Source organism: Podarcis muralis, chromosome 10 (genome assembly GCF_964188315.1).
Source record: "Podarcis muralis chromosome 10, rPodMur119.hap1.1, whole genome shotgun sequence".
Classification (NCBI taxonomy): Eukaryota; Metazoa; Chordata; class Lepidosauria; order Squamata; family Lacertidae; genus Podarcis; species Podarcis muralis.
Window position 1 is genome coordinate 75593851 of NC_135664.1, and position 16961 is coordinate 75610811.

At 50.7% G+C, this 16961-nt stretch overlaps 1 protein-coding gene across 1 annotated transcript; it reads left to right on the forward strand.

Annotated features, from left to right (window-relative positions):
• The first annotated feature begins 5759 nt into the window (after window positions 1-5759).
• Window positions 5760-14616, forward strand: LOC144329052 (uncharacterized). Its single transcript, XM_077935522.1, has 6 exons — window positions 5760-5905; window positions 8762-9266; window positions 10171-10252; window positions 10496-10578; window positions 11309-11435; window positions 12748-14616. The coding sequence occupies exons 2-6, from the start codon at window positions 8853-8855 to the stop codon at window positions 13920-13922; spliced, it is 1881 nt and encodes a 626-aa protein (XP_077791648.1). The 5' UTR covers window positions 5760-5905; window positions 8762-8852; the 3' UTR covers window positions 13923-14616.
• Window positions 14617-16961: the final 2345 nt, after the last annotated feature.

A 16961-nucleotide genomic window follows, 5' to 3' on the forward strand; every position in this document is an offset into this window, starting at 1 on the left:
CCGCATCACAAGGATTCGAACCGCTGACCTTCTGATTGGCAAGTCCTAGGCTCTGTGGTTTAACCCACAGCACCACCCGCATCCCATATTTACATCATACGGCACTGTAAAAGTATTCAAAATATTTGTTTTTCAAAGAAAATACCACAATGTATCCGGTGGCCCCTTGAAAGCTAAAGAAAGTATTGTGGCTGGAGCTTTTGGGGGTGCAGGACCAGGAAAGCTCCTGCCACCCTGATCCTTCCAATGGGGATTCAGGCCTCATCATGGGACTTGAACTGCCCTGGCTGATTATCTCCAATGGGATAGATATTGAGAGGAAAGCTGTTTCCTGGTTCTGCTGGATCTCTTAGCGGCTTTGGAGACCTTTGGCCATGGTGTCCTTCTGGACCCTCTAGGGGAGCTGTGGGCCCTGTTATGCAGTGGTTCCCCTCCTTCCTCCTGGGCCATGTCCAGAGAGTGGTGTTCAGACCCCTGGATGCTTACTTGTGGGGTGCCCCAGGGCTCCTTCCTCTCCCCTATGCTTTTTACTATCTATATGCAGCCACTGGGAGAGATCATCAGGGGGTTTGGGCTGGGTGTTCACCAGTATGTGAATGATGCCCAGCTCTTCCTCTCTTTTAAATTGGAACTAGTGAAGATGGTGAATGCCATGTGTGGCTGTCTGTAGGTGGTTAGAGGATGGATGGTGGGTAACACATTGAGGTTGAATCCTGACAAGACAGAAATACTGTCCCTGGGGGAGGATGGGGGCATTCCTGGTCCTGATGGGGTAACTGTGCCCCTGAAGGACCAGGTGTGCAGCCTGGGGGTCATTTTGGACTCCCAGCTGTCCATGGAGGCGCAGATCAATTCTGTGTCCAGGGCAGCTGTCTGGCAGCTCCATCTGGTACACAGGATGAGACCCAAATAGCCTGCAGACTGTCTGGCCAGAGTGGTGCATGCTCTGGTTATCTCCTGCTTGGAGTACTGCCAGCTGCTCTACATGGGGCTACTTTTGAAGGTGACTCTGAAACTGCAACTAATCCAGAATGGGGGAGCTAGACTAGTTACTGGGAGCAGCCACTAAGACCACATAACACTATTTCTAAAGTATCTTCCCTGGCTCCCAGCACATTTCCGAGCACAATTCAAATGGTTGGTGCTGACTTTTAAAGTGTCTGTGGAATGTGAAACACAAGAGCAGTCAAGTACAACATCCCTAGAGTGGAAATAAAAGGGGATGTCTGGAGCAGCCAGTCAGAACTTCCAGTTTCTCCTAGGCTGGGAGAGACTTCTTCTGCATGTGACTAGAGGTGGGCGCGAACTCACCTGCCCAGGTAACAAAAGAGCAGGACTGGTCAGCCACTCTCTCTCTGACTACATTCGTCGAAGAAGCAACATCTGCTTAGCCTAAGATGCTCATTTGGGCTGTCTCCTTATGGGATAGTTTCCAGGTGTATGTAACTTTTGTAACCTAAGTCCGCCTTCTGGGATCCATTTGTGAACAGAATGTGTGAGTAAACTCTTTTTATACTTTTATAGAAGACTGGGTCGTTTCTATCTTTTTATGAGGGACTAAAGTGGAAATTACCAAGGAAACTTATTTTAGAGGCTTTAGCGAGCCTGAGCAAACGCATCCGCTGTAAGTTTAAAAGGGGGAATGTTACTCTGCTAAATTGTACAACTTGTTAACACAAGTTGGAAAGGATATAATCAAACAATATATCCTCTCCTGCATCCCTGAACATTCCCAGTGTCATGGCTGCATTTCTCAGGCATAGAAAAGTACAGATCTAATGTATAGCGATAATTCCTAACCTATTGGTTCAAGAAGGTTCTGGTAGTTTTACTCTGTATGATTCAAAGCTGGTGTTTTCTGTAGATCATGGGGAGGCAAACTAAGGCCCGGGGGTATGAATACGACGACGACGATGATGATCTTGTGGGAGTTTTTTTAAGTTATTTTGGAGCTCGTACTGCAATATCAGCTCATAAAATGTTATGGGTGGAGAAAATCACAGGGTTGCCGTAAACTATAATCCCACCCAGGAAATCTCATTCATATACATTCTGTAAATTTGGGGAGGTCACACACCTCACCTGTGCTAATACTGGCAGTCTTTGGCCTGCACAGGCACACCCGGTGTGTAGAGCCTCCAGCCCCAGGCACTGTCTATCATGAAAGTGGTTCCTTTGAGTGGGAAGATTCCTGCAGTCGCTGTCATCGGATGATGATGGGTTGTATCTCAGCTTGTCAGTCACTCTGACATTGCCTAGAAAGAATAAGAGGAACAGAAATGCTTTTGAGGTGCAACTTCTGTATCAATCCTGAGAGCCATTCCATGGACTCTGCACCCTTGTTTCTGATGACAGGTGTACATTATCCTCATCCTCAGTGGAAAAGACAATAAAGATGGAAGCCTGAGAGAGAGGAAAAGGTTTCTGGCTGCTTCCTGGGTGGGATTGCGGAAACCAAGAGCCGCTTCTGAGAAGGCCTCCCCCCTCCCCTCTTCCTCTCGGGATTTCCTCTCCTCTCAGGGGGACCAATGGCTGGACTGGGCAGAATCATTGTCTGGACAGGGCAGGGGCTTATGGGGGCTTATGGGGTGGGAAGAGGATGGAGACTGCAGGAAGGAAGGGGTGGGGGGACAGGACCCCCCACTTTCCAGGGATCCCTCTCTGGTCGCCTTGAAGGGGGGGGGCATTCCTGGCAGGAGGGAGAAGCCAAGGCGTCACCTCCGGAGATTCATTGTGGGCGTCATGATGGAGACGCCCTACCCAGACTGTCCTTCCTATCTCTCTCCCTCCCTCCCCCCCCCCCGCCAATGCTGCCCTTCCCTGTCCCAGGGATGCTCCCCTCCCTCCCCCCACTTCCTTGACCCCCTCCCTCTCTCCTGAGTCTACCCTGCATCCAGAGGCTCCCTTGGCTCTGCTCACCCCACACCCTGCGCCCCCATCTCTCCAGCCGGAGGCGCCCCCCCAAGACAAGCAGGGGAGGGGCAGGAGCGTCTCTATTCCTCCTGCCCGTTAACCCGTTCGTGGCCCACCTCTCTCTGCACGGAGCCCCCAGCGCTCCGGGGATGCCTGCGCGGGGGACACGGGGCGATGGGGTCCTCATGGGGACTCCCTGGGTAGGGGCCCCATGCCCGCCCCTGTCAAGGCGCCTAAGGGGCCGAGAAAAGCCCCCTTCGCAGCACGCGTGCAGGGATCCAGGCCCTGCCGACGGGGCCCACGAAAGGCGCTTTGGGGAGCTGGCGGGGTCTCTGGGTCCTCTTCTCTCTCCGCCCCCCCCCCCCCTCCGCAACCTCTTTACCTCTTTGTCCTCGCTCCCGATTCTCCTTTCCTTTCCTGCAACATCCACGTTGGGCGGGGATCCTCCTCTGCCCGTCCTCCTCCCCTTTCCGAAAGCGCCCCGCCCTGGATCTACGGGGCAGAGCGGCAATCCGGAGTGTAAGCTCTACTTGCGGGAGAAGCAGGCAGGTTGGGAGGGGGGGTCCCCTCTCATTTCCGGAGCGAAGCCGGATTGGAGGAGGAGGAGGAGCAATGTATTGGGGGCGGGATCTGGGATTGTGTGGGCGGGATGAGAGAAGGATGTGCCGGGAGGGGAGGGAAAGTGGAGCATCCGCGCAGAGCCAGGGGAGACGGGTGAGGGGTCCTCCCTGCGAGGAAAGCCCCCTTCGCAGCAGGCGTGCCAGGATCCAGGCCCCACGGAAGGCGCTTGGGGGAGCTGGCGGGGGTCTCTGGGTCCTTCCCCCTCCCTCTCCCCCCCCCGCGACCCCTTTACCTCTTTCTCCTCGCTCCCGATTCTCCTTTCCTGCAACATCCAACGTCCCCTGCCTCCTCCCTCCCCTTTCAGAAAGCGCCCCCCCCCCCGAGCTACGGGGCAGAGCAGCAATCCGGAGTGGACGCTCCACTTGCGGGAGAAGAAGGCAGGTTGGGAGGGGGGCTCCCCGCCCCACATTTCTGGAGCAGAAACCGGATTGGAGGAGGAGGAGGAGGAATGTATTGGGGGTGTGATTTGGGATTGTGTGGGCGGGATGAGAGAAGGATGTGCCGGGAGGGGAGGGAAAGTGTGGAGCGGGGGGGAGGAGGAGAGGAAATTCCCCCCCCCCCGGTCTTCCTTCTGGGGATCAGGGGAGGGGCTGATCCCGACAATCCAACAGCGAAGTCACAAAATGAGTTCTGCATGGAAATCAGATCAGACTCCGAGTTCGTGTTTTGGCAACATGACAGGTCTGTCCATCGGGATGCCTGAGGATTCCTGCTCCCTGCCTTTTCCTGGCCAGCCTGAGAGATCACTGGAAAGGGAGGATTTCTTGACTCCAGAATCCATCATCGCAGACCCCTTTCATTCAGGCCTAGAGATCTGCTCTTTGGACCAGTCTGCTTGGATCATGTGGATGATCAATGGATCATCCATGATGTCATACCCATCTCACGTGGGGGGGGGGACCCCTCAGGAAGAATCTCCCGCCACGTGACTGGGGTCAGACAGGGCTGCTGTTTTGCTCCCCTTACTATTTCAGCTCAGGTTTTCCTGGCAGAAGTTCTATTTCATCAAGAAATGGGTGGATTCATTGAGGAAACGGGGCTACGTTGCAAAGAGGCCAATGTGTCTACTTTGTTACCACGCAGTGAGTTGTGTTGCAAAGGCCATTTGCAGAAGGGCTCCTATTGTATCACCTGCGACTACATGCTGGAGTTTGGGTGTTTTGTGGAAATGTGTCTGTGTAAATGCGCTTACCCCCGTGCATTTATAATGGCAAGACATTAAATGCCATGAGATCCACAAGCACCAGAACCATAAGCCCACATAGGAGCCCAAAAGCACAGAACGAAGCAGCCCTATCAAAAGCTGGGTGTCGAACAACAACAACAACTTTTTTTGTACCCCACCCATCAAACTGGATTGCTCCAGCCACTCTGGGCAGCTTCCCAAAGAATAGAAGAAAATATAACCCAACATAAAACATTAAAAGCTTCCCGATACGGAGCTGTTTTCAGGCATTTATGGAGGTTTATCTCCATGACATCTGGTGGGAGAGCGTTCCACAGGGCAGTCACGACAACTGAGAAGGCCCTCTGTAACCTCACTTCTCGCAATGAGGGACCTGCCAGAAGGCCCTCGGAGCTGGACCTCAGTGTCCGCGCTGAGCGATGGACGTGGAGACGCTCCTCCCCTTCTACTGTGCCGAGACCATTTGGGGCTTTCAAGGTCAGCACCTGTTATGTACTGAGTTGAATAGGATCCAAAATGCAGCAGTCTGATTGGTCCTAGAACAATGCAGCAGTATGATTGGTTTGCAGGAACTACCCAATCATGCTCCAGATAGAAGTGAATCCACAACCTGATTGGCTTACAGTATAATTCCGGAATTAGCCAATCATGTGCAGCCCATTGTCTGAATAATGTATATAAAGCTGATACTTTGAGGGGACATGCATTCATTTCTCCTCACCACTATGAGCTGAATAAAGAGCATGAAATCACTTTGCGACTCTGAGTATATTTCAGCACCAACACTTTGAATGGTGCTCGGAAACGGACCGGGAGCCCATGAAGATTTCTTAGGACCCTTGTTCAAGGGACAGCTGTTAGGGGGCCGTTCAGCTGCTGTCCAAAACTGAATGTATCCCTTGCCGGAAGTAATCCATAAACCTCTCCTCCTCTGCCTTCTCGGGATGCCATTGGTGCACGATGCTCCGGCTCTCGAGAGAGGGAGAGGCGTGAGTTGGGTGCGCTTGGCTTGCCAAGGGTTAAACGGAAACGAGCTGGATTCCTAGATGGGAAAGTAAGACGGGGGGGGGGCAGGTCCTCCAAAGCGAAAGCCCAACCCCTCCCTTTCCTGCAAGAAGTCGGGCGTGTGGGGGTCCCGTTGGTTCGGCTCTGCAGAGGCTGCCTGGGGGCGCCTGCTGGGATCCGGTGAGTCTCCTCTCTCCCAGGATAGGGCCCATGGGGAGAGCGGGGGTCTCAGCGCTGCATGGCGAGAGGGGGGCAAGTAAGGGCGCGGAGGGTCGCAGGAGGGCGGCAGGTCTGCTCTTCCTTTGCATGGATGCGCTGCTGGCCCTTTGGGGAGGGGTCTTGGGTCCAGGAGCGGGGAAATGCATGCAGAGAAACCCCATTCAGATGTATGGATCAGTCCCCTTTTATAACAGAGGTCGTCCGCGGATGGAAACATTTGGACATGAAATATAGCCTGGTCCCTAAAATCTCACCTGTGCAAGGAAAGAAGACGGAGGGCAGAGAAGAGAAAGCGCTTCCTCTTGCAGGGCAGAGTAAAACCTGTGGAACTCCCTCCCACAAGAGGCAGAGGCCACCAGTGGTTGCAGGAATTGATGTATAGGTTGGGGGGGTTGCCCCTCCAGCAGATATCATGCACACGCAGCCCACTACCAAAATCAGCACAATCACTTTTGTGACTTTTGTGATTTGTCCCCACAAAACACTTCATCACAGTTTCTTCCTGCCTATTCAAAGGGCCTTTGCTGCACAATACGAAATGTAAGAATTCACTGATAAATGTATCTATGTACTGGCTCACTGGGGAAACTTCAGAACATGTGAGCTCAGCTACTCAGCAGCCCCTCTGCCCAAGTGATAATCCCTGGCATCCTGATACCCGAGTGCCAGACAGGTAGCCATTCCAGAAATACCAAACCCAGATGAAGACAACTTGGCTGGGAAACAGGGAAATGTGAATATCTCCTTTTTTTCACTTGATGGGTGTTTGGTGGAGAGCAAGGGGAACCATGGGGCAGGGTCCAGGATGCTCAGATTGCTGCCACCAGACCTCCCCTTTAATGATGTAACCATGAATGTATTAGTGATGTAGTTTGGGGGGATGTAACATGGGGATTAAAGGTAAAGGGTAAAGGGATCCCTGACTGTTAGGTCCAGTTGCGGACGCCTTTGGGTTGCAGTGCTCATCTCGCTTTATTGGCAGCCGACGTTTGTCTGCAGACAGTTTCCGGGTCATGTGGTCAGCATGACTATGCCGCTTCTGGCGAACCAGAGCAGCGCACGGAAACGCCATTTACCTTCTCGCCACAGCAGTACCTATTTATCTACTTGCACTTTGACGTGCTTTCGAACTGCTAGGTTGGCAGGAGCAGGGACTGAGCAACGGGAGCTCACCCCGTCACGGAGATTCGAACCGCCAATCTTCCGATTGGCAAGCCCTAGGCTCTGTGGTTTAGACTACAGCGCCACCCGCTAATAAAAGTTTGGGTTCTCTTTTGTTTGGGGCTTCCATCTTGTTCCCCCTTGTGGCAGGTGGGAGTCCTGTGGCGACAGTCTTCAATCAAGACCAAGCCGACTGGCTGCTGTTTGCTCCGGTATTCCTGGCTGGTGTCCTTGTTTTTTGTCCAAGGGAGCCCTCAGATTTCTCTGTTAGCACAATCAAGGTGATGTTCAGAGAGGAGGAGGCCGATCCGTGGAGGAGGAGGAGGAGGAGAGGGTGATGGGGGGCTCCTCTGCTCTGTCTCCCCCATAGGAGGCTGTCATGAGACAAAGGTTCTTGAGAGCAGGAGCAGTAAGGCCTACATCTTTCAAGCCTGCTGGCTGTTAACGGTTAACAGCTAATTGCTGAGTCGCTGTAACTCAGGATTCATCTTCTCCCTAGAAAAGTAGCCAGTCTCTCTGTGGGCCTCAGGAGCTGAGTAGTATTGCTTGGTGATGTTGCTGTGAATGTATAGCGGAGTCGCCTTCAAGGGCAGTTCCACACAGAGAGCGTTGCCACCATCCCATCTGGTGCAGAGCAGGGAGGACCAGGGCCATGTCCTCTCTGTCCCGAAAGGTCTGTGGGGTGGGGAAGTAGCCCGAGCTGGACATGGGCACCTGAGCCTCAAGCAACCATGATGGACCCAGGAGTGCCCGCAAGTATTCATGACTGGGGAGGGGGAGTGTTAAGCAATGTAACATCATCATCGTTACTGCTTGTTCCCTGCCTGTCATCTGAATTTCCAAGAGCAGATTACATTTTTTTAAAAAAGCAATAAAAACAGTTGAAAACACTTTACACACATAGAAAGGTGAATCCCACTTTATTTGCTTTTGAGTGCTGTCCTTTGACCCCACCCACATGTCATTTGGCCTCACCCACTTGGCCCTCAGGGGGTTGGCCCAATAAGGGAATAGATGGGCCCTGAAGTGGGGTTGGGCAGGAGAGCAACTCTTGAGAAACCCTGGGTTAGGACCCCCACTATAACCCAGTGCCCAAACTATAAACACAGTACAATGGACTCACTTGTCAATCACAGTTCTGACTTCATTCCTTGACTGAAAACTCTGAAAGGCAGGAGCAACCAGGCTGATTCATCTCTCAGAAAGACCAACAGTTCCCTGCACATTTTGCATGGTCACTTTCCCTCTAGGAAGGTTGGAGACTTACTTCTCCTTCTCCTTTTTGAAGAAACCTCAGAGTCTGGGTAGTGGTGCAGTCCAGAGCTGGCTCTTCCAAGACTCATACATACTTCCTCATGGAACATTTTTCTCCTCCAGGCAATATTTCAGTTTTGTAACAGAACAATATACAGTGGTACTTGGGTTAAGAACTTAATTCGTTCTGGAGGTCCGTTCTTGACCTGAAACTGTTCTTAACCTGAGGTACCACTTTAGCTAATGGGGCCTCACACTGCCACTGCAGTGCAATTTCTGTTCTCATCCTGAAGCAAAGTTCTTAACCCGAGGTACTATTTCTGGGTTAGCGGAGTCTGTAACCTGAAGCGTCTGTAACCTGAAGCGTCTGTAACCTGAGGTACCACTGTTTTTGCTTTGTAGTATTTCCTAGCACCTCTAATTTGGACAGACAGAACTTGGCAGAAGAGCAAGGGGTTCCTTCATCTCTCTTGGAGGCTTCCTGAGAGCACAGATGGATGAGAAAAACTCAGCTGGCCCTGAAGCAGGAAGAGACCATGCTATCAGAACTGGGAGCAGTGGGGGATTCTGGGGGGAAACTGTGCAGAAGATCCTGGGTGAGGAGGACACTCTCCGCTCAGAGGCTCAGAGCCAGCAGTTCAGGCAGTTCTGCTTCCAGGAGGCCAAAGGACCTCGAGAGGTTTGCAGCCGACTCTACAGCCTTTACCATCAATGGCTGAAGCCAGAACGGCGTACAAAAGCTGAGATGCTGGACCTGGTGATCTTGGAGCAGTTCCTGGCTGTCCTTCCACCGGAGATGGAGACCTGGGTGAGGGAATGCAGAGCAGAGACCAGTTCCCAAGCAGTGGCCCTGGCCGAAGGTTTCCTCCTGAGTCAGGCAGAGGAGAGAAAACAGGCAGAGCAGCAGGTGAGAGAGACTTTTCTCTGGATACTCCAAAGGGGCTCCGAACATGAGTGACAATATCTGAAAATTCACTACAGTGGTGCCTCGCAAGACGAAATTAATTCGTTCCGCAAGTCTCTTCGTCTTGCGGGTTTTTCGTCTTGCGATGCACGGTTTCCCATAGGAATGCATTGAAAATCAATTAATGCGTTCCTAGGGAAACCGCTTGCCAGGCTGGCGGTGCGGAGAAGGGCTTTTCTCCCCACCGCAAGCCTTCAGGACAGGTACGGGAACAGAGGGGAAGGCGCGCAGCACTTTCCCTCTGTTCCCGGGGCTTGCGTGGGAGGAGGGTTTTTCCTCCCCACCGCCAACATTCAGAACAGCATTCTGAATGTTGGCAGTGGGAAGGAAAACCCCCCTCCCACCCCAAGTCTTCAGGAAAGCCATCTGAAGCCGGGCGGCGGGAGAAGGCGTCCCCGCCCGCCTCCCGGCTTCGGAGCATCGTTCCAAAGCTGGGCGGCGGGAGGAGGAGTTCCCGCCCCGCCGCCCGGCTTCAGAACGATGCTCCGAACCAGCTTCGGAGCATCGTTCCGAAGCCGGGCGGCGGAAGGAGGTCCGAGGACAGTGAGGAAGACGCGCTGCGCTTCCCCACTGTCCCGGAGATTTCCCTATGGGCTTTCGTCTTGCGAAGCAAGCCCATAGGGAAATTCGTTTTGCGAAGTGCCTCCAAAATGGAAAACCCTTTCGTCTAGCGGGTTTTCCGTCTTGCGAGGCGTTCGTCTTGCGGGGTACCACTGTATTAATATACCATCCTTTTTTGGAAAGCAGCCATTGAATGCTATCAGATTGCCCTTCAGTTTTTGCCTCTGTCATTCCTTTTCTAACTCTTCTTCATATTTTATGTTTTGAATCTTTGTTGCTATTTCAGAGGCAGGATCTGTTTGCAGAAATGGGCCCAGATTCCTCTGAGACTAAAAGGACTCCGCTGGACACCAGAGAGAGGCTGCTGGGTAAGGAAGGAGTCCATTCTCCGTTTGGTCCCTTTCTGTGGATATCAAAATGAATCCATGGGTTCTTGTCATCTTTTTTCGGGGGGGAAGGAGGAAGACACCAAGAGCACCAAGGAAGGGAGATGTATTTTTTAACCCAACTAAATTATGAAATGGGTCCAAATGTCCAGATGCACTCAGAAGGTGAGACTTTTTGGAGAGCAGCTGCACTCCTGGCTTCCCACTTACCTCTGTCTCTTGCAGGTGACCAGATGATGCCAGCAAGACCTCCTCTTCCATCTATTCCTGGTGGTGAAGGAGAAGCAACGGCTGTGGAAGCAGCTCAGGTAGAGGGAGGGAGCCTTGTGGGGAAGGGGGCTGAGGGGTGGGGCAGTCAGGGTGCCTCTGGCCCCCAAAGAATCTCTCTCCTCCTCTTGGCTTCTGTCCAAGCTTCTCTTAAGGTGTCTTTGTCAAGGGCAGCCTAGACAGAAGCCAAGAGGCTGGGAATGCCATTTGAGAAGCTTAATGTGCTGAGAATAAGGAACAGCCACCTTGCCTTAACTCACCTTCTGAAGGTCAATAAGATCATTCATAAGTCATTGTCGTTTTATTTCTAGAGTTATCATTGAATGCTAAAATAGACTTCTAAGCAGTTCATCAAGGCTACAAAAAACAGTTCCCAGGATTCACCTATCCCGTCACATCAGTTGCACAATGGGGCTTTCCCCCCTTCTCCTCCCCCCATGCACTTCTTAAAGTTGTCTTTAGGGCATCAGAAGGGTCTCCTCCCCCCAAGAACATCACATGGGGAGCAGAGAGGGGATCCTTCCATCTGGCACAGACAGAAGGATTTTAAGAACACAATGTAGAGTTCTACCCATTTACACTAAGATTAATGTCCATCACTAAATCACACAAGAATTCCACTAAGACATTAAAAAGAGCACCCAAATTAAAATCTGCAGCAGGACGATCCCATCAAAACAAAAGACCATTTAATGAGCAGAAAGAAACAGAGCAATGTGTAGCAGACCACCTTAGTGCTCTCTAAAGAGGACCTTTTCCTTTCTCTCTTAGGGTCCAGTGTGCTTTGAAGATGTCGCTGTCCATTTCACAGATGAGGAGTGGGCGTTGCTGGATCCAGACCAGAGAGCTCTGCATAAGGAAGTCATGGAGGAGAATCACGGGATCGTGGCCTCTCTCAGTAAGGCTCCCTTTTGGATCCTAATCTCTCTTTGGAAATTCCATGCATCTCTCTCTGTGATAAGCCTCCCTGGTTTTGAGGGAGCTCTACAGGGCCACTTGCAGCATCTGGGATTCTAATACCCCCTAAACTCACCTTAAATGGAGGGCTATCAGCATGTTTTGACCTTGGACATGATGAAATCAGCATAGACCTTGCTGAGAATGGAGTGGGAACATGCTGGGAATTTGAGGTTAGGAAAGCACATCTTTGTTTGACACTGTCCTGCCTTGTATTGCCCTTGTAAGCTCCTGACAGAGCTTGTGGAAGGCATTGAGGGGTTGTTTCAGATGGTTGTAATTGTCCACAATTCACTTCACAAAGCAGCTTGCTCAACACACAATCCTGATAGACCTTCATCTTGGTATTGAATGGTTAGCATCCCATTCTCCCATACAGTGGTCCCTTGGGTTCCAGACGCTTCAGGTTCCAGACGCTTCAGGTTACAGACTACGCTGATCCAGAAATAGTACCTCGGGTTAAGAACTTTGCTTCAGGATGAGAACAGAAATCATGCAGCAGCGGCACGGCGTCAACGGGAGGCCTCATTAGCTAAAGTGATACCTCAGGTTAAGAACAGTTTCAGGTTAAGAAGAGACCCCCAGAACGAATTAAGTTCTTAATCAGAGGTACCACTGTACTCTTTTGGAGAGGTGAGCTGTTGCCGTAACTGCCTCACCAGTACCCTTATCCTGTCAGCATCAGTGAAGAGGTTGTTGGTTTCTTAGGTAGACACAATCATCCACCACCTCCAGTGTCTAAAACTCGCATGGTTCTAGGCACATTTTGCAACAGGGAATGCCATAGACACGAGTAGTTTCTGAGCTCTGAGTGCAGAACTGCACCTAGGATTTCGGATTAAAACTGCAGAGTGGAAGGAAAGATGGATCTTTTTCTGCCTCCCCACTTCCAGCTACTCTCTGAAGACTGAAGGAGAGACCTCCTTTCAAAATCAGGGGGATGGGCAGGGGAAGGACTAGACCATGTGAAAAATGAACATATTATTTTAGCTGCTGTTCATTCCTTTTCAGCTTTGTATTTTTGTCATAAGAGAGTGCATATGGACATTCCATTTTTGAGCCCATAACCTACGTTTAAGGTCCTCTTTATGTTCTAGCTGTCCTATCTCTGTTTCTAACACTGACCACCTCTAGTGTGTGGTCAGCAATGTTGATGCATGGAATTCTTCCTCTATCACAAGAGTTAGAGATCAATATTCAATACAGTGGCACTCCATTTCTTCCTGCAGCTCTGATCCATTTCTTCACTGCAGGTGGTGATGATTTGGAAATTGAGAGCGAGGACGCCCATGACAGAATCCACACAGTGGAGAAGCCATTGCCACTCTTGGAGTGTGGAGAGAGCTTCAGTCACAGCTCCCATTCGACTACCCACCAAAGAAATGCTATTGGGAAGAAACCCTCTCAGTTCTCTGAATGGGGGGAAACTTTCTGTTGGAATGAAAGCCTCACTTCACAGGAAATAATTCCCACAGGGGAGGACCCACTGAAATACTTGGAATATGGAAAGAGCTTCAGTAACAGTGCACATCTCATTTCACATCAAATAACTCACAGCAGGGAGAAACCCTATCAGGGCTTGGATTGTAGGGAAAGCTTTAATACAAGCACAACCTTCCATAAACACCAGAGAATTCACAGGGGGGAGAAGCCATTTCAATGCCGAGTGTGTGGAAAGAGCTTCAGTCAGAGCACCCATCTCACAGCCCATCACATAATTCATACAGGTGAGAAACCCTATCAGTGCTCGGAATGTGGGAAAAGCTTTAATCACAGGGCGAATCTCACGGCCCATCAAAGGATTCACAGTGGTGAGAAACCCTATCAGTGCTCAGAATGTGGGAAGAGTTTCACTGTGAGCTCCGGTCTCGCTTCCCACCAAAGAATTCATACTGGGGAGAAACCCTATCAATGCATGAATTGTGGAAACAGCTTCAGTCAGAAGGCAAGTCTCATTTCCCATCAAAGAATTCACAGTGGTGAGAAACCCTATCAGTGCTTGGAATGTGGGAAGAGCTTCAGTCGGAAGCAAAATCTCACTTCCCATCAAAGAATTCACACTGGTGAGAAACCCTATCAGTGCTCGGAATGTGGAAAGAGTTACTGCCATAGAGCCAATCTCACTTCCCACCAAAGAATTCACAGTGCTTGGAACGTGGAAAGAGCTTCTGTAAAAGAGCCCATCTCACTACCCATCAAAGCATTCATACCGGGGAGAAATCCTGTCAATGATTGGATTGTGGAAAGACTTTCCTCCAGAGAGCCGATCTCACTTCCCACCAAAGAATTCACACAGGGGGGAAACCATATCAGTGCTTGGAATGTGGAAAGACCTTTAGTCACCGTGCCAGTCTCGTGGCACACCCAAGAATTCACAGTGGTGAGAAACCATATCAGTGCTCCCAATGTGGGAAGAGCTTCACTGTGAGCTCTGGTCTCATTTCCCTTCAAATAATTCACAGTGGTGAGAAACCATATCAGTGCTTGGAATGTGAAAAGAGCTTCGGTAAGAGGACCAAGCTCATGGCCCATCAAAGAATTCATACAGGGGAGAATCATAGAATTTTAGACCTGCAAGAGACCCTGTGGTCGTATCAACTAAAGCTTCCATGACACATTGCCTTCAAACTTCTCCTTACAAACCTCCAAGTAAGGAGAGTCCACAACCTTCCAAGGGCGTGTATAATTTGAAGCCATTGGTTTGGGTCCCAGCCTCCAGAGCCGGTGAAAACAAGCTTGTTCAACCTTCCACCTGACAGTCCTTCCTGTTCCTCAGAAGGCTTGGTTTCCCAACGCTTAATTGTCTTGGTCAACCCCCTCTGCACACCTTCCAGCTTCTCAAAATCCTTCTTAAATTGGGGCACCCAGAACTGGACACAGGACTCCAGGTGTGGTCTGAAGAAGGCAGAAGAAAGTGGGGCTGTTACTTCTCTTGATCTGGACACTTGACTTCTTTGGACGCAGCCTAGAATAACAGCCTTTTTTGCTGCTGAATCATACTGTTGACTCATGTTAGTCTAAGACCCCAGGTCTTTTCCACATGTACTACTGGTAAGCCCAGTATCCCCCATCTTATATTTCTGCAGCTAATTCTTCTTGCCTAAGTACAGAATCTTACCTTTCTTCTTAGTGAAATTTATTGGATGCCTTGATATACCACCTGTTTCTTCAAGAAGCTCAGTGTGGTGTAAAGTGGTTCTCCCCCTCATCATTTCATCCTGACAACAACCCTGTGAGGTAGGTTAGGCTGTGAAGCCATCACCCAGTGAGCTTCATGACTGAGTGGAGATTTGAACCCAGATCTCCCAGGTCTCCCTAGTCCAAAACTCTTAAGCACTCTACTCGAATGAGACTCTTGGAAAGTGCATGCATGCGCATTTACTTAAAGTTTCAGTGCAATGTCTTGGTGTTTGTATTTAAAATTGGGTACACATGTATCAATGACATTAATATATTAATATATATATATATTAATATATTAATGGTAATTACAGTGGAAGAGTAAATTTTAGGTAATGGTAGACGGCGACAGGGTTAGTTTGGAATGCTGGGATTGAAAAATTGAACAATTTCCACATGACTCACAACAAGATCTAAAATATAAATACAAAAGGTCAACAGCAACAACCCCCGAAAAAGCCCCATGTCATGTATTGATGAAGTTGTTGGAGAATTTATTATGGGAAAGGGGGTAAAAGTCTTAATCTTCTCAGGGTTCCTACTCTTTGTGTGAATGAACCTTGTTGCAACAAATAAAGCTCCGGTCTCCTGACCACTGTTTTGCTCCTTTAACTTGCCTGGATTCTCCTTCTTTGCTGACCCCGGAGGGACCGCAGGGTGTGGCCCCCTGGGGAGCTGGGCAGTGGAGGAAATCAGCACCCCAGGATTTTTTCCTTCTCGGTGCTTTTCCACCTGAGCCTCTTACCTAAAAGCTTGACACCCCGCAATGAGACAGGATTGTGTTCCTGCCCTCAGCAAACAAAATACGGTAGCTCCCCCCTCCCAAGATACTGAGGTGCCCTGGGAGCTGTGCGGGACCCCCAGTCATTGAAATGAAAAGGGGAGAGGCTCAGGAAAGTTTCAGGGAGCAGGCAGGGAGGGGGCAGCACAGGCTCCAGAAGCTCCTTCTCGCTCATTCCTCCACACTACTCCCCCCCCCAATTACACCTGCCTCCCCCCCATGGTTCCTTCACAAGTGTGGGGAAGCTGCGCCCCCTCTGCCCCCGTCACAGTTCCTTTAAGATCCCAAGTTGCAGGGAGAAGGTTCACCTGCAGCGCAACAAAATGCAGCTGCCCTGGCCGAGTGAAGCCAGGCTGGGGGGCACCGTGGGGACCCCAGAAATGCGCCCCTATAATAAATGCGCCTCCCCAGTTGGAGGCAGCCCTCCTTCTGAAAAACCAAGAGAGTAAATGGACAGTCTCTGAATGGAGAGGAGCAGAAAGCGGAGTCCCCTCAAGATCAGTATTGGGACCTGCGGCTTTTCAACTTGTTCACAAATGATCTAGACTTAGGAGGGAGCAGGGAGGGGGCAAAGTTTGCTGATGGCAGTAAATTGTCCAGGGTTGTTCAAAGAAAGAGAATTTGCAAGGAGCTCGAAAAGGACTTCTCCAAATGGGGTGAATGGGCAGAAAATACAGTTCATTGTCAATGAGATTAAAGTGATGTATGTTGGGACAAAAAAATGCCTCTTAATATCATATACAGGCTCACGGGGTCTGAAATGGATCTCTCTGTGTGCTTTAGGAGACCAGGGGAGAGGGGAGCTGGTCACAGCAGGAGGGGGAGTCTCCCTGGATGCTTCAGCAGCCGGCCTCCTCTGGGTCTCCTGGCCCCCTCCTCTCCTCCCTCTGAGTCTGAACAGCTCTCTGCCCCAGCCTCTTCCTGCTCACCAAACCCTGTTTCCTCCTCAGCTTGCAACACCTCCCCTCCCATTCTGCTCCCTTTCCTCCCTCTTTCTGCTCATCGCCATCCCACCACCAGTCCCTGGGCTCTGAGCCTTCTTCCCTTTTGTGTTCCCCAGCTGGTGCCTCCCCCCCCTGCACCCCTCCAGTCCATGACAGCAGCAGCAACAACAAGAGTGCAATCAGTTTGATAGTAATATGCACTGTGGGCCTCTGGTAGGAAAACTCCCTAGCAGCATGACTGAATAAAAACTTCTGGGACTATGGGAAAGTACTATCTTCCCCAAACCCCAGAATAAGGAGGAGCTCTAGGGTTGCCCCATGGGGTTCAAGAGTGAAGATGGGCCCATCAGGAGACTTCCCTGGTCCCTGCAGCCCCTCCGTTCCCCTTTTGCAATTCGGCTTGGGGGAAAATCTCCCATTAAATTACAGCATTTCAAGTTTTTTTCAGAATGCTTAGGAGGCAGGGATGAAGTTCTGGTGAAGAAGCAGTGCGGTGGTGGGGGTGACAGAGTTTGGTGCAAAAACCGTCTGGCATGCTTGAGTAGAGCAACTCCAGGGCAGC